Here is a 20,457-nt window from a genome sequence, read left to right on the forward strand (position 1 = left end):
CATCCCCCTGATCTCACACTCAGGACACATGGGCAGGTCGAAGCTGGATGGTGAGAGCATCTCTGCTGTCTCCACCAGGAATGGTGAGTTGGTGGTGATACCAGAGTGGGCAGGATGTTCCCTGCCTTCCCCTCGGTCGCCATGTGACTTCCAATCTGCTCGGACTTCCCTTTGAGCTTTGACTTCCCTTTGACTTCATAGACAGTCTGATGGGGGGTAGAAACCTGGGATCCCTCCTCATTGTCTTTGGATTAGCTGGGAGCCAGCGGAAGACCCGAATTTGGTGCGGCTTATGCAGAGGGAGCACCTGTTTCTGGGGAATCTGGGTGGGTCTCCAACTCTGCTTCTTCATCAGTGTCCAGACCTGGGGCTGGATTCATCTTCAAGCCCCTCCACAATTTTTTCTGTGTGTGAACCAATACTGGGTTCCTCTGAGGGGAAGGAGGCCACAGTGGACCATTGGCTTATGCTTCAGGAACTCATTGGCATTTGTCCTGGATGATGCCTGAGGACCGTCCTCTGGGTTCAGAAAGCCCTGCCTAACCTCTACTTGAAGGGTTCTTAGAATGTAGCTGGGAATGCTGGGGGGCAAATTCCCTCCAGGGCGCCAAGTCCTCCCACAATCAACAGACCACGCTTTCCACAATGCCAAGAAGCACGCCCATTCTTCCCGTGGTGCCCCGGTGTTGAAGGCAGCCTGGGAGGTGCAGATGGTGGGAGCAGCATGGGCAGGAAGGAACAGCGGCGTACTTGGCCCAGCTTCTAAGGCCCACTGCTAACAGTTCATCCTTGCACTAACCACTGGTCCAAGACTGTGCCCTGTTGACTTTGTAATCCATTCTCACAGTAAATGAATGAGCGACCTCCCAGGACACAGGCATGTGCCAGGTTTTTATTTTCCAGGCAAGGGAATGATCCAAGGCAAGTGGCCTCCTACCTGTTATGTGATTTGGACCAAGTCAATTCCCTTTTCTGTTACTTCAAAATGATGAGTGAGGAAGGTAGGAGGGCTGAACTTTGCCAGGAGAAACTCTAACATTGACCCACTCTGAATTCTGGCTTTAACCGGTCCCAAGCGCGGGGACCTGTTTTTGCCAGGACGTAGACTGCCCGGGGTGGGGCACAGGACACAGCGCCTCTCAGGGCTGGCACATGCCAGCTGGGTCTAGGTGCGGCTCCAGCTCGAAGCCCTGAGCTAAACACCCATCAGAAACTCCCAGAGGAGGGTGGCTGGTGGGGGTGGGAGCTTCCAGCGTTTACTGAAAATCATGAAGGGCTCTGGGAGCAAAAGTCCTAGATTTGAGGATAGCCCAGTTCTACAGCTGGCGGTACTGAACCGAGTTCCCACTGAGATGGAGTCTCTCTGTCAAGGTAAAGAAAGGAGGAATCCCCCAATCTGGTTCTTAGAAAGGAAGTTATGAATGAAAACTAGGGCCCCCACCTATTAGAGCCCCTAACCCATTAGACAGCCCTTGGGCAGCCTACTGAGCTCGTGTCATTCGAGGTCCCAGTCTGCGCCCACTGCAGAATTTTCCCCTCTGGTGTGGTCACAGCATGTTCAGCTGAGCCGCCAGACCAGGGAGGGATGCGGGTCCCCCTCCTGGAGTCCCCTGAGGATACTCGGAGTAGGTCTTCTCCTCCGGGGCAGAAGTGAGAGCCGGAGACACAGAGAGCCCGCAAGGCTGAGCCAAGAGGCGTTTGGAGCCATACGAGGCGCATTAACTATTAATAATTTCCAGTTGTTTGCTCGCTGGGTTCGGCCGGCTCCCCAGGCCTCCGCAGGCCGGGACTCCACTCTGGCTCTCCAGACCGCCAGGGCTCCCCACTAGCGCCCGCCGGGCCCTGCCGGGTCAGGGCCAGGGGCCAGGGCGCCAAGAGGAGCCTGGTGCGAGCAGGGTCCCGCGTCTACCTGTAGCGGGGAGCGGGGTGGCGGCGGCGCTGGGGTGCCTGTCCCTCCCGAGGCGGAGTCCGCCCGGCGACCCCAGCGCTCCCGAATCCGCCGCGCGAGGCGGACTGGGCGGCAGCGCCGAGTGGAACTCGGGCGGCGCACGGCGGGAGCGCAGCGGCCCCTGGCGCCGGGCCTCGCGGCTCGGCCGGTGCGGGTCGGTCCCCGCGCGCCGGGAGAGGCGGGGCGGGGCGGGGCGGAGGGCGGGGCCGGGAGCGCGGCGGCCCGCGGGACCCGGACGGCGCGGGGGCAGCCGGCAGGGAGGGCGGCGGGGCGGGCAGCGGCCCCGGCCCGCGTGTGCGCTCCTCGCGCCCCTCGCTAGTCCCAGGCCCCCGGCCCCCGACCCCGGCGCGCTAGCAGCCATGGTGGGCCGGCTGAGCCTGCAGGATGTGCCCGAGCTCGTGGACACCAAGAAGAAGGGCGACGGCGTCCTGGACAGTCCGGACTCGGGGCTGCCCCCCAGCCCCAGTCCCAGTCACTGGGGGCTTGCGGCGGCCGGGGGCGGCGGCAGCGGCGGGGAGCGCGCACCGGTCCCCGGGACGCTGGAGCCCGACGCGGCGGCGACCCCCGCGGCCCCGGTGAGTGCCCCCACTCGGGCTCCCTCCCTCCCCATCCAACCCGCAGCCTGTTCCCTGGGGACAGCCAGCCTTGCCGGCCCGCTCCGGGAGCGCCGTCGGCGTCGCCACCCGCCCGTCGGGACGGCGTGGCCATCGCGGGGAGCCCGGGGCGGGAGCGCGGCGAGAGCCTGGCCAGCTGGAGCCGGTGGCTGGAAAATTGTCATCGCCTGGGAGGCGCGGGAGCCCTGGGAGAGGCGAGCCCCCGCCTTCTGTCTTTGGGGTGGCGGCCCCCGGGGCTGCCAGGCTGCGGCTCGGCCATGTTCCTGCCCGGGGCCGGGCTGGAGAGGAGCCCGGGACACCGAGAAGGAACCCCAGCCTTCTCTGTCCTGCGGGCCTGGGACCCCCGGGCTTAGCCCCCCACCGGTGGCGCCTCCCAAGGACCGGCCCCCTCCTGGCTGGTCTTGGGGAGAAGGGTGTGTGTGCTTCAGCTCCCTGATTCAGAGAGCAGGAGGGACCAGCCTTTGGGGACCGTGTTCATGGTGTGGGAGGGGACCTTGGAGAAAAGTTACCCCCTGAGCCTCCCGCCTCCTGGTGCCAGCCCCTTCTCCTGTCACCTAATCCCCATCTGGCACTTGAAGGGTGGGAAGCCTTTAGATGGGTGGAACCTTTCAAAAAGGAATCCTTTTATTTTATTTCAAGGTTTTTATTTAAAGAAAAAAACACGTAGTCTTTTTTTGCCTTAGGAATCGCTCAGTGGTGGTGTTTATTGCCTTTACCTAGAGCTCAGGGGAAGCCACATCCTGTCTTCAGCCAAGGCTCAAAGTGGGGCTCTCAGTCCCCCTTCCTACCCCTTGGAGATGACTCTGTATGACCCTCTCCGCTGGGGTGAAGTAGTCAGTGGCAGCTGCTGTTCCTTAAAGACCTATGCACATCGATGGGCTTGGAGTTCTTGACCCAGTGACCCTGTCTCTGGGACATCGGAGTGCATTCCCTTTGGAGTGCATCACTTGCCTCAACTTGGCCTTCAGAACCCTTGTTGTCTGGTCCTTCTAGCTTCACCCTCCTGACCACAGGCAGATACATGCATTGGTGTCTCTGATGCTGTCCCTCTACCTCGCATGCCTTTTCCTTCTGAGCCCACCCTCTCCTACAGCTGCCTTTTTGACCTGTCAGACCCCTGCTGGCCCTTCAAGCTCAATTTGTCACCTCCTCTGGGAAGTCTTCAGTTGATGCTTCCCAGAGCCATGCCAAAATCAATGGCTTGGTCCCCATTCCCTGGTGGCACCTTGTTCATGTGTCTGTTGTCATTCCTGATGCCTGTCCCATTTCCAGCCTGCACCTGCACCGAGGTGTGGCGTGTCTGTTGGGTTGGCAGGGAGGAGCGAGCCCATAAGGCAGGGGCAGGAGAACTGAGGGCTTGTCTGACTTCCTGGCTACAGTGTGAGTGTGGCGGAGTTGTGCACCTCCCCTCCTGCTATCATCCCACAGCCCCCAGGGCTGCCCGGAGGCACTCCCTAGGTCGAGGATCTGGTAGCCAGGGAGCTGGGGGCAGAGCAGGGCCCACTGTCCCTGCTCGGGGGCTGTTTCCGAAAGCTCTGCGGCAGTCAGTGCCTACACCTTATCCTGCCCCTGTTACTGACCACGGTTCCCAGCCACAGCCCCTCCTCCAGCCAGGGCTTCTTCAGCCCTCCACCCAAGTTCAAGAGCTGGACCCAGAGGACACTTTGCTCCTCCCTCACCTACCCTGGTCCCCTTTGACTTCGTATTTCAACCCTGCACCCTCACTTGACACTGGCCTGGTAACACGATAAGTCTTAGAGCCTCCCTTCTAAAATTCTCTGCTTCCTTCTCTACCCTGGAAGATGTCGGGGGGCGGGGCTGCCACCTCCACATCCTGGCCCAAGTGTGGATCCTTCTCTCAAATGAGGCAAAGAAAGCGACAGATTGCCAGTAACCCCAGGAACCCAAGGCGCTTCTCCCTGTTGAACACTTACCACAGAGGCCCAATTCCAGTCAACTCGGGGAAAACTAGCACCTGTGTCTAGGACAGAACCCTCCCTTATTCAGGCTACCTGATGAACCAGAAAGTTCAGGGCCTCGTCCAGGCCAGGAGCCAGTTAACCTCTAGGGATGCTGTGCTCTGGTTCTTTGAGTCTGCTGAGCAGTGGAAGGTATTATAGAGAACTGTTTTGGTGTCCATCTTACCAGTGAGTTTGTGGCTCCCTCTGTCTTGGTTGGGTGTTCATCGAGCCGCCCCAGAGGCTGGGAAGGCACAGGTCAAGTCCCATTGAATCTTCAGTGTGAAAAAATTTGTGATAGAATTTTTTTGTTCTGGCCTTTTCTGGAGTGTTGCTGAGACCATGGCAGGGTTGGGGGACACATCGTTGAGGGTTCTGGTTAATGAAACCCCAGTTTGTCAAGGTTTTCTCCCTGCCTTGATGCGGGATGGGGCAACTGCCCTAGGGTCTCATCCCAGGGTCATGATGCTGAGCTCCTTAACCTCTCACAAAATCCCAGTGGAGAAAGGAGGCATCCCCTTGGTGTACAGGTAATGATGCAACCCAGGCCTCCTGGCTCTCCAGCCAAAGCTCTTCCAATGCTGTGGGGCAGCCTTTCTCCAGGATCATTCCCAGGACAGGGACACAAATCACAGTCGAGCCCATCAGCTGGAAGCTCAGAGCCAGCACCTCCATGGGGGGCCTGGCCTGTGGTCTAACTGTCTTCTCCATTCTTGCAGAATCCAGCATCTCTGCCCAGCCCTCTGACCTTTGCCTGCTCACCAAGGCTGTGCCCTCTGTCTTTTGGTGAAGGAGTAGAGTTTGACCCTTTACCACCAATGGAAGTAAGGTAAATACAGTGGGTCCAGATTGGATTGGAGTTTTTCATTTTTTCCTTCTTTATTCTAGAAATGAATGCCTGTTTGTTTGTTTGTTTGTTTGTTTTTAAAAAGTTGATCACAAAAAAGTGCCAAAGACTACTCATAGTTTGTTGGGTACTATGTTGGATTTCTTATGTGTTCTAACCAATTAAATATATAGACACACCCTGCAGCACCTGAGTGGCTCAGTCAGTTGAGCTGCTGTCTTTAGCTCGGGTTGTGATCTCAGGGCTCGAGATAGGGCCCCGTATCGGACTCCTTGCTCTGTCGGGAGCCTGCTTTTCCTTCTCTCTCTGCTGCTGCCCCTGCTTGTGCTCTTTCTCCCAAATAAATAATAAAATCTTAAAATCTTCTAAAAATTTAAAATATCTATATATAATATATCTATCTATAGATAAATATATCTATTTATATATATAATATATATTTATATTATATCTAATATAGATAGATATATTATATATAGATAAATATATATCTATAGATATATCTATAGATAAATATATCTATTTATATATATATATAATATATATTTATATTATATCTAATATAGATAAATATATTATATATAGATACACCCTTTGAAATAAAAACAAGATCATGTTATATGTAAAGTCCTGCGACTTGCTTTTTGCCCTTTTTGCCTTTGCATATCGTGACCATCAGATGCATAGAGCTTTATAATAAAATAATTCCTCTTTCAGGAAGCTGCGTGCCCTGTTGCCCCACCCCTGCTTCAAGGTGCTCTACCCTTGTCTCCTGTTACAGTTTCACTGGGCAAGGACGAGTCTTCCTTTGGGAACTGATCTCATCCGGGATTACCTGGGGGCAGAGATCCACTGAGAGTCTCCCTTAAAGATCTGTCTCTTCAGGGAAAGGAATTTTACTTTTGGTAGCTTGTGGGCTTTTTTTTTTTTTTTTTTTTTTTTTTTTTTTTTGCTGGAGTTTCAGTTCCCTAACACAAAGGGCCCTTTGATGGGGAACAAAGGCAGCTCACCAGTTTGGAGGTGAGCCGTTCAGTCCTTTATTCCTGTGGAGCTTTTATTTTGAACAAAATGAGGACATGACTTCCCGACCTTAGCTTCCGCCAGCCTCTTACCCAGTTGCTTAAGGGGAATGAATAGATGTTTTCATCATCCAACCGACCCACTGGAAAGAATGCTGATTCTTACTCCTGGACCCACGGGGTAGGGTCTGTGTGATGCTCTATGAAGCTGTAATAATTACTCAATAAAATGAACTAATGCTTTGCTTACATTAAAAAATAATAATAATTAGCTCCCAAATTACCAAAGAAAGAATTAAAAAAAAAAAAGGTAAAGGAGTTGCTGAGGAACATGAAAGTTGATTTATTTTAAAAAATCAAGATGGTAATTGGCTCTAATTGATAAGGTCAGATCTCTGAGTCTCTGGTTTGAGGCGTCTCCCCATCAAAGACCACGGGGGACCAAGTTCAAGTACTTGGTATTACTGAACTTTTAAGAATTCCTGGGTTCCTTCATTCTGTCATTAAAGAGCCGATGTGGGGAGTGGGGGGTACGTCTGGCTAGCTCAGTCGGTAGAGCATGCAATCTTGATCTCAGGGTCAGATGAGTTCCAGTCCCACATTGGACAGAGAGCTTCATTTAAAAAAAAAAAAAAAAGCAAGCTGATGGTGACTTCAGGGGACAGAGAAAACAAAGCAGGGACCCCTTATGAGGGGGTAGAACCCGTCTTGTTCTGCCACTGACATACACCACTTGCTGCATGTGAACACTTTGCTCAGTTACTTCTGGGCACGTTTCTCAGAAAGAGGAAGCAAGACATGGAGAAGCAGCCAGAGCGGCTCTTCCAGCTTACATACACAGGCGCTCCCTCCAGGGGCTGCCCCTGTCAGGAGAAACAGTGCGAGCAGGGTGAACGTGGTAAATCCCCGCCCCACCACTCACACCTACTGTGACTTTGACCTCTGTACATTCATTTCTTCTCCCCGGTGCTTGGTTCCGTTAGATTAGATCCTGGAAAGAAAGTGCTTTGAACAGTACCTCCCAGTAAGCTCTTCCTCAGCTCTGGGCTGCTTCTGAAGAGAGCAGCCCCGACTCGGGGTTTGCACCCCACCAGAGGATCAAGGTCACAGTGGGGGCCATCGTGCCCCAAGCTCAGGGGATCAGCTTCGAGCTGCCTTCTCTCTCCTGCCCAGGTACACGTCATCCGTCAAATATGACTCTGAGCGGCACTTCATCGACGACGTCCACCTGCCCCTGGGCCTGGCAGTGGCCTCCTGCAGCCAGACCGTCACCTGCCTCCCCGACTCCACCTGGCGCAGCTACAAGGCGGAAGTGCGCTTCGAGCCCCGCCACAAGGCCGCCCGCTTCCTCAGCACCACCATCGTCTACCCCAAGTACCCCAAGACCATCTACACCACCACGCTGGATTACAACTGCCGCAAGACCCTGAGGAGGTTCCTGTCCAGCGTGGAGCTCGAAGCCTCAGAGGTCCTGGGCAGCGACAGCCTCTCGGATGAGTGCTGACGAGGGTGGGGTGGGCTCGGACCGGCTCTTCCGCTGCCCTCGAGGGGCCCACGTGTTCCAGAGTCTGGCCTCGTCGTCCCTCAAAGTCCGGCCTGGGGAAGAAAACAATGTCACAGCCTCTTATAGTCATGGAGAGAAATGGGTTTTTAAAAGTGTTCAGATTGGTCTCCAAAGGCGTGTATTTCTCATTTGCAGCTGCATGGCTTCCCCAAAGTCTCAATTTGTCGAACAAATAAAAAGCCAACTGGAGCGAAAGGAAAATGGCCCCAGTTTGAAATCGGGAGGGAGGAGAGGCTCTTCTCCTCTCGGCTGGTTAGCCTGAGGAAGAGCGTGGAGAAAGTCTCTGTGCTGGAAAAAGTGAGCTGTAAGACCTTCCAGCCCCGAGTCGTCTTCCCCCACAGCAGTGCTGGTTCCCTGAGCTGTGACCGCCACCCGGGTCCAACCTATGGAGAGCTCAGTTCCACTCCGTCGTTTATTTCCATTTCCATTCGTATTCCTGTTCACCCAAACTCTCGGAATTCTCTATATCCTCTTCATATAAAAAAAAAAAAAAAAACAACCCAAGCCACAATATAAGATGCCTTTTTAAGAAAGGGAGAAAAGGTTCACCCTGTTCTCCCCACTCTTCGGGAGGCTCACATGCATCAGGGGCCCGTGTGAGAGCCGTGGCCTCAGTTCTGGGTCCTTCCACCGGTAGGGTCCGAGTTTGGGCAAAGTGCCTTGAACACTTGGCATCTGATAATGTCTCCCCAGGCTTGTGTAACTCTCCTGATATGTATTTTGGGTTTCCAAATACTTTCCTATTTTCTTCATAAGACAAAACATAGCCTAGAGAAATAGCATTTTGAAGGACTGCTTAGGGAAACCACTTTTGGGGACTCCATGAGGTTTCGGCCCACTCAGGACTGGCTGGCGTCTGGGAGAGGCAGATGTGGATGTTTCCAGTGACCTGCCTCATCAGGATGTGCGTCCTTTCCTGGGACCCCGGGTCAACTTCGACGAGCTCAACACCGCAGAGGAGTTCTGCAGTGCCTTAAGTCTAAGCCAGAAAGCAAGAAAATCGCCCCATCATTCCCTCCAGGTGCAGGAAAGGTGACTTCAGGATAGGGATTGATGTCACAAGCCAAACCCCAAAACGTGGGCGCCGTTGGGATGGTGCACGTTTCTTGTAAGTGCTTACCGTAACGTAAGAGACAATCATGGCGTTTGGCGCATGTGGAGGACACTCCGAGAGCTCAGCTGAGCCAGGCTCAGAAGCAGAAGGGGTGGCTGGGCCAGAGGCTATGGTGGGCCAGGCTGTGTCTGGCTTCAGCCTACGGCCCCCTCTGCCTCCCCACCAGCCCATGCCTCTTCCTCCTGCCAAGCCCTGAGGGGTTTGAGTGAAAAATGTGGCAGGTGGCCTTTTCTCTTCCAATACTGGAAAGAACAATCCATGAATATTTCCTTTGAATACATCCAAATTAGACCATGTGCTCAAGGGTTGTAGAGTATTGTAAACCCGGATTCCCGCAGTATTTTGGGGTTTCTGTTGATGGCTTCTGTGTCCTGAAAACAGAATCGAGAGCTGACTGGGGACCTTGGAGCCACAGCAGGGACTTGTGTTCTGAGGAGAGCAGGCGTGATGGTAATCGCTCTCACTTAAAGTCATTCGAAGCCTCTAGAGCCAAACTGTCCGGTGTCTTCTTCAGCTTTAATGATGTGTGGTCTGTCATGCCCCTAACTGTTGGACGAAACCCTCGGTGAAGCCTTTGAGTGGGTTTGTGGTCCCCAGTTTGCCACAGCGAAGCTCAGTGGCGACTGGTAAAGGTGGCACTCTGGGACTCCAGGACCTCCACTATGCAGAGTGACAGATGCTGTCCTCCTTTGGAAGAGTAAATTACGTGGCATTTCTTGATGAAAATGGATTTTTTCCCTCTCTGATTTCATAATCTTGGCATTTAAGACAAGCGGTAAATGTAATTTTTAAATTATGTTAAGAGAGTTCCCAAGGCTTTGTGTCCTGGCCCAGAGGGGACATGTGAATGAGCTCAGAACGATATTGTAGGCAGCGTGGCAGGAGAGACATATGGGAGGACATGGCCTTTGTACACCGCAACGTTTTGAGATGTCCATATGAGATTTTGTTTTGTTTTTGGGGGGTTGGGTTAAGTTTGGACAAAGCATTCTAGCTATGGAGAGAATCTGAAATATATCAGTAAAGTAAGTAGAAGTGAGTCATTGTGAATGGGTAAGGCAAATTGAAAAGCAGGTTTTATCTTAAGTTATTCACTAGGGAACTAACTGCAGTTCTTTCTAATCCTTTCTTTCTCTTCAAACCTGCTTTGCTGCAAGTTACAGGAAAGAAGCGTAAGAAGATGTAATGGGACACTTCAGGGTGGATCAAATGACATTGATCTTGGTGGACTTGTGTGTGAGTTTACGAGGTGGAAGCAATGATTTTTAAAATTCCTTAAAACCAACCATTCTTAAGCATATCGGAGAGATACAGTTTACTTATGAATTAAAAAGTCTTTTTTCTCGGTCTCTTAAATTATAGCTTTCATGTAAGAAGGATGATTTGTATTTTCAGAGAAAAGTTGTTTCCTTTTCAAGGTCAGATCTTTTGAAAAAGAATAATTACCTTTTCATTTGACTCTTTTCCTGTTTCTAACCTTAGGAAATCCAGAACAGTGTTTGACAAAAACTATTTTTTAAATTTATCTTTGACATCTGTCCCATTCCATTTTGCTTTGTGACCTCTTCATTTAACAATAAATTATCTTTAAAGAAACAAAACTTAGAGATGCCTCTCTTTTTTTACAGTAAAATCATGTTTTGGTGAAGAAACATGAGAAAAACACCTCATCTTGAGACATTTTAAGATGTGATTATATTTTAATACCATGATACTTCTGTCGGGAGGAGCATTCCCCTGGGAATGCAGGCACCCCTCAGCACAGATAGTTTTAGGGCATTTGTTCACAGATTCAATGTGTACTCGTTGCTAAAACCCACCTACCCTGAAATTATGACTGGGCCGGTCCCTTCCTTCTTGGCTCTTCTTTCAAATTGCCTTTCTTGGGGCGCCTGGGTGGCTCAGAGGGTTAAGCCTCTGCCTTCAGCTCAGGTCATGGTCTCAGGGTCCGGGATCAAGCCCCACATTGGAGTCTCTGCTCAGTGGAGAGCCTGCTTCTCTCTCTCTGCCTGCCTCTTTGCTTACTTGTGATCTCTCTCTCTGTCAAATAAGTAAATAAAATATTTTTAAAAAATTGCCTTTCTCCCATTTTGCAGAAGAAATACATGTGTTAGTCTAACACATCTTTACTTGACGGTGGGACATTGCTCTGGGCCAGACAAACCTGTAGGCACTGGACAAAGGGACAGTTAGAAACACTGGAATCAGGGCACCAGGACCCCACTGTAGGGCTCCTTGTCTATCAGTGTCCTTCACACACTCTTGTCAAGAATGAAGTACAGGGGCAGAAGTGAGGTCCGCCTGCTGTGGGAAGTTTTTACTTCCAGTATCTCCAAGTGAGGCAGCTGGAGTGATAACATAATTCATTTAATACCTACAATCTCTTCAATCTCAGGCCATTGTCTTCCCTGATGCAAAGTCCCTTTGGGCAAAGTGTTGATAAGAGAAGAGTTGATAAGAATTATCGAAAGTGAAGGCATCTTATTTCACTCAAGTGTCAAATTCACCGCAAGGCTTGGTGGCTTATCGGTTAATCTTTGAGTTACAACTTAAATATGTCCCAAGAATGCATATAATTATGTGTGTGCATGGGGTTTGTTTTTTTTTAAGCCAGTCTCTTTTTAACAGAAATTAAGTCTAATTTGGCTGGCTCAGGAGACAAGAGCTAACACTGCCACTTAGATTATATAGTGTAAATTTCCCATAAAATGAATGAGCGAATAGCAGTTTCAAGGTTATGTTGGAAAAATATTTAAAGCGTGTAGATTAACGCTATAATTGTGTGTGTGTGTGTGTGTGTAGAGAGAGAGAGAAGCAAACATGTTGAAACTAATAATATTTCAATTTTGCCTCAAAAATACCTTTCTAAGCAAATCAGATTAAGCTGGTACCTCAAGGGAAAAAGTAGCAGGTGTATGAATTAGGTAACAAATCTTACTGCAAGAAATACTTCTTCTCAAAACTAAATTCTTTTTTTTTTTAAGACTTTTTTATTTATTTGACAGAGAGAGCACACAAGTAAGAGGAGCAGTAAGCAGAGGGAGAGGGAGAAGCAGACTCCCCGCTGAGCAGGGAGCCTGATGCAGGACTTGATCCCAGGACCCCAGATTCATGACCCGAGCTGAAGGCAGCCGCTTAACTGACTGAGCCACCCAGGAACCCCTCAAAATTGAATTCTAATAATTTTATTTCAGAGCAGAATCACTACAAAGTGTTTTGTTCATAACACTACTTCCCAAAATGCTTTCTATGGAATAAAATAAGGTTCTATGATCAAATAAGTTTGGGAAAATGAAAAGCTGCAGATCCCAAATATGTTTATTGTGGGCCTTCATGGAACACCTGCTATTAGTCAGCTCTTGCTGCGTAACAACCACAAAACCGTAGTGGCACATGGCAGCAGGCATTTATTTCTTGTGTAAAAATGGACAGGTCTGATGGGGCAGTTCTGCCCAAGGCTAGGTGTTGAGTTCAGCTTTGTTCCGCTTGTCTCTGAAGCAGGCTCCTTAGCTGTAGTCCCAGGTTACACGGGGACACTTTCATGTTTGGCCCCAAAGCCCCCAGTCCACCAGACTTTGAGACCCTGGCTTCATTTCTCCTGCATTCCCTCTTGCTCCAGACCCCTGTAATTTGTTTTGTGGTTTCTTCAAGTTGTATCTATTGGCTGCCCACATCCCACTGTAAAACACCCTCTGATGGGATGAGCACTACACCATCAGCAGGACAGCCTCCTCAGTGGCTGTGCAGCCACCCCAACCTAAAATATCATTGCTCAAAACTCTCCCAGTGGACTGAGTACTTCCCAGGGGCGAGGCACTCTGCTAAAGGCTTTATGTAAGTACTGCATTTGATTCCCAACGCACTGAGGTAAGCAGCTGTGTCCCTGTTTCCAGATGTGGGAGGTTAGTGCTCAGAGAGGTTAAACAATCTCCCCAAGTTCACACAGCTAGCACATAGCGGGAAAGACATCAATTCAGCTCTGATGTCAAAGCTCATCATTTTAACCACCGCACCGGGATATCTCATAGCAGAAAGGTGACCACAGGCCAGCCCCACTCTCACCACGCATGGAAGACGCCCCTGCAAAGTGACCAAGGGATCCTATGGCCTCACTGTCCCACGCACCACACCCCCAGCCACTACAGTTGATCCGGAGGACAACTGAACCACCCGAACTGCTCTATCCTCTGCTGTCTTTACCTGGAGCCCTGAGGCATCAGGCAAGGTCCTGTGGCTGAGGATTAACACATGTTCCGTCTCCTCCTCCCCATGGGGATACACCAAAGCCCTTGTTCCTCTTCACTTGATTCTATAGGTGCCCCTCAATCTGGACAGCATCCCAGGGAGGGCCATTCCTGTCTGCTTAATAGCCCCTGCTGGACCTGCCTGTTAACCTAGAGAGTCTAGGGAGAGGACAGGGCTTTTCCAAAAGTCCCTTTGTTATATTTTGTCACAGTATGGTAACAACTTTGTAAATGGCCATTTAAGGAAAGGTGAGAAGAGGGCTGCTGTGTCAGCTGGGGCTAGCAGGGACCAAGATGACCACTTTCCCTTCACTTTCAAAAAAGCATTCTGTAATGTTTTGTATTGGCTTTCAACCTCTCCCGAGTACAATGCAGGTTGTAACTCCTTGGAAGGCAGGAACCTGATCTTAAACCGCCGCTCTGTCCCTTTTGGGCCCTGCACCATGTTGCATAGAGACTACCCCACCCTGGACCTCCAGATCTGCATCTTTGTGCCTGAGGAAGGCCTCCAGGAAATGCCAGGAAATTAACACACACACACACACACACACACCCAGGACCATCCCTCAGCCAAGGCCTGTGGGCAGTAGAAGGGCCCAGCTCCCTCAGGCTCAGGCCGGAGAATCTTGACAATGTTTCCAGGTGGGATTAAACTCCAGTATGGAAACAGGCTTAACCGTGCCCCTGGATTGGCTGGCTTCCACTCCCTGTGCTTTCCCTACTGAGCTTTCTTTTAGATCCCAAATAATCTATTTCCATTTGAGTCTTTGTCTCAGGGTGTGCTTCTGGAGAACCCAAACTAATGCAATACCTTGGCCCCCACTTAATAAATATTGGAGCAAAGCAAAAATATCAACTTAGGACAAGTAGTGTAGGACTTTTTTAATACTCTAGAACTTTGCTTAAAATGCTGTTTTAGGAGATTAGAGGAGGAATATATATATATACATATATATATATATGTATATATATATAAACACATATATATATATTTTTTTTTAATGAAGTAAAATTACATAAGTTCAGGTGTCTGATGCTATAATGTGATCACCACCACAAGTCTGCTTACCACCCATCACTGAGCCCCCTCACCCATTTCCCTCACCCCCAACCCCCTTCCCCTCTGGCAACTGCCAATTCGCTCCCTTGGGAGGACCATATTTAGAAGAGAAGCAATACTCCTTTTGAGACTTCTCATAATTATCTCCCAGGGATGGAGTTCTGGAACTCAGTTATTTTGAAGACCACATAAGGGCAGGGAGTGTATATAATTTAAAAAAACAAAACAAAACCAAAAAAACCCCTCTGGGATATTTGGGGCATTTTCCTTGGGCCTAGAGAAGCATGCTGTGTGAGGAGTTTCACCCATTAAATTAGCTTTAGATTTAGAATCGATATAATCTACACATTGTTGGTGATGAGAAATTAAGTAACAAAGAGATGCCAGATTATCCGAGAAAAAAAAATCAGAAAGAGCTCTGTCCATTACGTGGCTTCTGTTCAGAAACAGTGCCTTCCCCAGGCCAGGAAAGGCACCCTGGTGGACGGAGAAGCTGACCTCATCAACACACCAGACATCTGCTTCCTTCAGACAGTCTGATTTCCTTTTATTATTATTCTTTGGTAACACAAAAGCTGGTGGTTCAGGGAAAGCGTCAGGCTGGATTTTCACTCTGGCGCAGCAGCAGCCAGGTCAGAGGGCAGCAGCTTGGGAGGGAGGCTTCCTTCAAAGCAGGACCTGCCATCTGAGCTGCTGTCTTTATCGCAGAGGTACAGAAGGTTCTCAGGGCTCTCCTCGCCACCCAGGTCAGAGTGGAAGCCCTTGAGGGCCAAAATGCGGTACCGCTTCCTCCGGTTCAGCTTATATAGGCGAATCCTTTCTTTTTCTGCCTCTGGGTCAGCGAGAACTCCGTCCCAACGCAGGCTTTCGTTGATGTGGTTGGAGAGGTTCTCTTCTATTTCAGCGAAATGGGGGAGATTTACAGTGGAGTAAGGCGGGATGGGCTTGTGTTCACCTTTGTCCTGTTTGTGCTCTTGCCTGGGGCCATGATCTCTGCTGGAACTTAAGATGTCGTGAAAGGATGAGGACAGCTGCTGACTCTTCAGGCACCGACTCTGCTGTTTATCTGCTGAGCAGATCAAGGGTGTTAGCCTGTGTGGTCAGGCTTGCCCTCAGCCTGCGCAGGTGTGATGCCCAAATCCCCAGAGATGTAAGGGCATGGAGACCCTTCCTGACCTAGGGCTCAAAGAGCCAAGCCCAAGGGCCTCCTATATACCCACTGGCTCTAGGCTTTCGGTCAAGTAACTTGGGGGAAAGATGAACGGTTTACTGAAAACACACTATAGGCCGGGTCCTTCGGATAAAGGTGATAAGCCTTATTTTCCAGGTGAGGATACTGAAACCCCAAAAGTCTACCTTACCAAAATTACATAGTGAGAGGTAGGGCCAGGATGTGAACATAGGCCTGGATCCCAGTGCCCTGTTCCTATTCTTTCCACCGTGCCATTCATGCTCTTTATCTCACCCAGGTACCGAGCAGTTTAAAGAGTCTATGACTCCACCTGGAGTCTGGACTTGTTTACGATGGGAAGAATGGAGAAAACAGAAAAGCTTCCTAAATCTGATTGTGGAAAGCAATATCATGCCCAGTCAGGAACTATTTCTGCTGTGTGGCCTGTACTGAGGTGGTTTTTTTTTGTTGTTGTTTTTTTGTTTGTTTGTTTTGTTTTTTACATTAATACCATTTCTGAATTATAGAGCCCTTATATAAAATATTGTAAGCTGTGGTTCTTTCATCAGCCTATCCTTCTGCTTTTTGGGTAGACAGACAACCCCCCCCCCGCGCAAAAAAAGAGAAAATAAGAAAATAATCCTCTCTGGGCATTTCTCTTTCTTCCTATTCCTCAAAAACTATTTGGTGTCCCCTGCTGACCGTAAGAGTTACATGCCACTATTATTTTCAGAGTCAGAAACTAGGCCAAAAGACAGTAAGTTTCCTAATTTGGTTTTGCAGATACACGTGGGGCTTTCTGACCTCAACTCCAGAACTTTTTTTTGCCTATGAAGATTCCACCGGAGGAAGTCATTATAACCTTCCTATTGCTCCCTTTCGCAAACCACAAGGATGACGTGGGGAAGGCTGCCACTCCCCCTGCCTCCAGCTTACAAGCAATGCCAGCTCTACACACAATAGGCCAGGGCCCAGAAACTTGAACTAAGGACTACCTGTGCTAGAGGTAAGAGCCACCTCCCTGACAGTCAAAGGCCCAGAAAGGGACCACACCAGTGGAAACAGCACTCAGAGGCAGGTGCCTTCTATGTCATCATAACACTCACTCTCCCATACACTGGGTGCTCAGTGCCTTTATCAAGAAATCCAAAGGCTGCTGAAACAGGAACTTGGTGAAATATTGGTACTCTATGGGCTTGTGGCAGGTGTTGGCGTGTGTATGAAGTGTTTGTGGGAGGTGGGGGTTATGCACCTGAGTGTGTAGCCAAGTACCCATATGTATGTGTCGCCTGGGAATGTGTGTGCTGGTTGAGGTATCTGTACTTTAGTTATATTTTTGGTGGTTATAATGCTATCGGGGGTGTTGTTGAGGGTGTTGGGGATTATGTAGCAGTGACTGGTGGGATGGTGCATGTGTAATTGAGGGCAGGAGACAGCCTGTGCAGGAAGGATTCTTTCTATGCATTTACAGTAAGTCTACATAACATCAAGAAGGCAGGTGCCCCTAACACATGGGGCAGAAAGCAAAATCCTGTGTTTCTGTGACTGTTTGTCACCAGTGTCTTAGTATCTTGGGCTTGGGATAAGTCTTGGTGAAGATGAGGGTATCTCTGTAGGACGGCTTGACATTTCTTTGGGGAAAGTGTGGTTATTTAAGATTCTGAATTTTAGCTGAGGGATTAGGAAATGGAGAGGGTGTCCATGCAAAGCTGAGTTCCTGTGTGGAGCTGGGAAACTCTGCAGGAATAACGCTGGGGGTGTTGGGGATCTCTGTGGGGTAGAGGGTCTCCATGAATGTTGAGAATTCTCCATGCAGGACTTGGGGTCCTGTGGACATGTATGGTTTTTATGGGCAGGGCTGGGGCATTACTGTGCTGCGTTAAGTGGTATGTGTGGAGAGCGGGAGGACCTCTGTTTGGGACTGGCGAGTTTCTGTCTCTGGTCTGAAGTGGTCCCCAAGTAGATGGCGGTCTCTGTGAGGAGTGAGGACAGGTGACCTCGGAGAAGAAACTGTGGTACTGGAGCCTAGGCTGCTGCGCTAGTTGCTCCTCTTACCGTCCCCCTTGCCGGACCCCTTGGTCTTCTTCTTCTTCTTTTTCTTCTTCACCTTCCGTTTGTTCAATTCTGAGGCGCTGCCTGCGATGGGGGGCAGCTTGGCCCCCAGGCAGCCCACAGTGCCACCCTCTCGCTCCTCCTCGTCGTCCTCATCGTCCTCGCCCTCTTCGCCGTACCCCGACGCCCCTACCACACCGCGGCAGTCCATCAGCCCTCCGCGCTGCAAGCGCTGCCACTTGCGCCAGGGACAGCCGGAGACCCCTGCCGCCGAGCCCGCGGCCGCAGGAGCTGAGCGCCGGGTCAGCGCCACGCGTTTCCATGGCGACCGCCACACACCGCGCGTGCGCAATCCAGGAGCGGCCGCCCGGGAGCGTAGGTGTGCGCATGCGTCCTTCAGCCTGCGGGAGACCTCTGCACAGTCCTAGGTTCGTCGGGGAGGAGTGAGGGGAGAGTGTATAAAACTTGTCCTGACACGTAAGTCCACCTCCGTGCCTTTTAAAATGCTGTTGTCGTCTCCCTAAATTTTTATGTCCCGAGTTCCAGTCTCAAGCGTCTACCCTGGCCTTTCAAGTCAGTCCAACGTGTTTCCAACAAACTTACTTCTCCGTGGTTCTCAGTGAGCAAAACAGCTAGACCAGGGGAAACCTGGTGGCCCTCCCTCATCCTGGAGGGGACTCACGGCCATGCCTGGCACTTGAGCTTCTGGACCCCCGTCCTAAATGGTCTCTCTGCTTCCAAAGCCTCCTCGCAAGATCTTTATCCGCACACCCGCTGCCACGAACTTTTAAAGACAATTGGCTGGCGAATTTCAGTCTTTCGCCTAAAGCCTTCCAGTGGGTCCCCGTCACAATACCTTACAAGGCCTGGTGTGATCTGTCTGCTTTTCTTGACAGGTTTATCCACCACAGATTGTATTTTCCAAAAACGGCTGCAGTAATAGCGCCTTTCCCGACGTGCTCTTCGAGAATTTTGCCACTTCACATCAAGTGACAGAGTCTAATTCCCCTCTCCTTCAATCTAGGTGGGTTTGGTCGACTCACTTGTAACCCATGGGATGTGGTGAAACTGATGCTGTCCCTTCTTAGCTAGGTCAGAAAACGTAATGCAACAGCATCCTTGTTAGCTCTGGAGACCTGAGCCCCCAGGAAGGAAGTCTGAGTACCCCGATGCTGCCATGCTGTGAAGAAGCCAAACTAGACCACATGGAAAGACCATAAAAAGGAGAGAGACCATGAAGAGAGAGAGCGCGAGATGCCCCAGCTATCCAGTCCCTGATTTCCCATGTCCAGCTAGAGTCTGAGTGCAACAGCAGGAGCGACCTCCCCTACCTCCCAGGCCAGTCTCTCTCAGCCAAGCCCTTCCTGAGTTCCTGACCCAAAGAAATTGTAAGAGATAATAAAATGATTATATCGTCATATAATATATGATAATAAATATAGATAATAAATGATTATACTGACATTTCTAAGTTTTGGGGTGACAAGATACGCAGCAATAAGTAACTGGAGCATCAGTTTTTTATTTTAGACATTCTAGTTTATATGAAGTCATATTTCCCTGTGGTTGTAAACCATTTCCCTGAGGACTAACGATGTTGAGTACTTTTTCAACTGTGTGTTGGCTGCCTGTGTATCTTACTTTGTGAGGTGTCTGTCAGAAGTCTTTTCCCATTTTGTAACTGGAATGTTTTTATTTTTAGTGTCAATTTGTAAGAGCTCTTCACGTGTCTTGCATATAAATCCTTTGTCAGTGTTAGGCTGCAAAGATATTTTTCCAGGTCTGCAGCTTGTCAGTTATTTTCTTCATAGTATCTCTTGATAAACAGACATTTTAAATTCTGCGGAAGCCATTTTTTTGTAGCCTGCCTGAAGAGTCTTCCCTTATTCCTAATCACAAAGATAGTCTTCTGTTTTCTTCAAGAAGCTTTATGGTCCCGGAGTTTAAAGTTAGGTCCATGATCCACCTCAAATTAATTTTCTGAATAAGGGTCAGATAAGGCTCAAGATTCACTTTTTCCCAAATGGATTTCCAGTTGATTCAGCAATTTCCATTGAAGAAACATTCCTTTCCCCATTGACTTGACTTGGCACTTTTTGGGAAAATCAACTAACTATATGAATCCATTTCTGGGTTTTGTTCTGTTGCATCAATGTATTTGTCTCTCTTTCCACTGATACCACACTGTCCTGATTATTATAAGCTTTTTAAAATTTTGTTTTATTTATTTATTTGAGAGAGAGAGAGAGCCTAAGTGGGGGGTGGGTGAGGAGGGGTAGAGGGAGAGGGAGAAGCAGACTGTCCGCTGAGTATGAAGCTCGACCTGGGGCTCCATCCCAGGACTGTAAGATCATGACCTGAGCTGAAGACAGACACTTAACTGACAGAGCCACCCAGGCATCCCTCTGGTTCTGGTCAGCTTTGTAGTAAATGTTGGTATCAGGTAGTTTGTGCCCTCTGGCTCTGTTCATTTTGAAGATTATTTTGACTATTGTAGAGCCTTTGCTTTTCCATCTACATTTTCCAAATCATCTTATCTATTTCTTCAAATAGCCTGTTGGGATTTTGATGGCAATTGCATCAGCTCTGTCAAGCTTGGCACTCTTCTGCTCAGTAATGACAGTCATTAATACTGACCCAAACACAGGCATGTGTGGCCACATCACTCTGTAAGGGACCCTTCTGTTATTCAGTCCTCTCAGACACTGGCAAGCTCCCAGTTTTGTCCAGCATAACTCTCTACATGGTGAATGCTTGGAATCTGCCCCTCACCTATCTGCTTTTCTCCCTAAGAGCTAAGTGGGGGTGTAAATGACAGAGATCCTTTGCGCAGATGATCACCTGCTGGATGAGATGTCAGGGTTTA

At 49.7% G+C, this 20,457-nt stretch overlaps 2 protein-coding genes across 2 annotated transcripts; one reads left to right on the forward strand and one right to left on the reverse strand.

Moving 5' to 3' along the window:
- Positions 1-2,167: 2,167 nt before the first annotated feature.
- RFLNB (refilin B) lies at positions 2,168-10,665 on the forward strand. Its single transcript, XM_045070102.1, has 3 exons — positions 2,168-2,523; positions 5,240-5,349; positions 7,560-10,665. The coding sequence occupies exons 1-3, from the start codon at positions 2,308-2,310 to the stop codon at positions 7,888-7,890; spliced, it is 657 nt and encodes a 218-aa protein (XP_044926037.1). The 5' UTR covers positions 2,168-2,307; the 3' UTR covers positions 7,891-10,665.
- Positions 10,666-14,898: 4,233 nt separating this feature from the next.
- CUNH17orf97 (chromosome unknown C17orf97 homolog) lies at positions 14,899-18,279 on the reverse strand. Its single transcript, XM_004747375.1, has 3 exons — positions 18,274-18,279; positions 17,595-18,015; positions 14,899-15,434 (listed from the first exon to the last, which is right to left on the reverse strand). Exons 1-3 carry the CDS (start codon positions 18,277-18,279, stop codon positions 14,977-14,979), a joined length of 885 nt encoding a protein of 294 aa, XP_004747432.1. The 3' UTR covers positions 14,899-14,976.
- Positions 18,280-20,457: the final 2,178 nt, after the last annotated feature.

The sequence above is a fragment of the Mustela putorius genome, unplaced genomic scaffold (assembly GCF_011764305.1).
Source record: "Mustela putorius furo isolate JIRA1106 unplaced genomic scaffold, ASM1176430v1.1 tig00003962_pilon_pilon_pilon, whole genome shotgun sequence".
NCBI classification, from domain to species: Eukaryota; Metazoa; Chordata; class Mammalia; order Carnivora; family Mustelidae; genus Mustela; species Mustela putorius.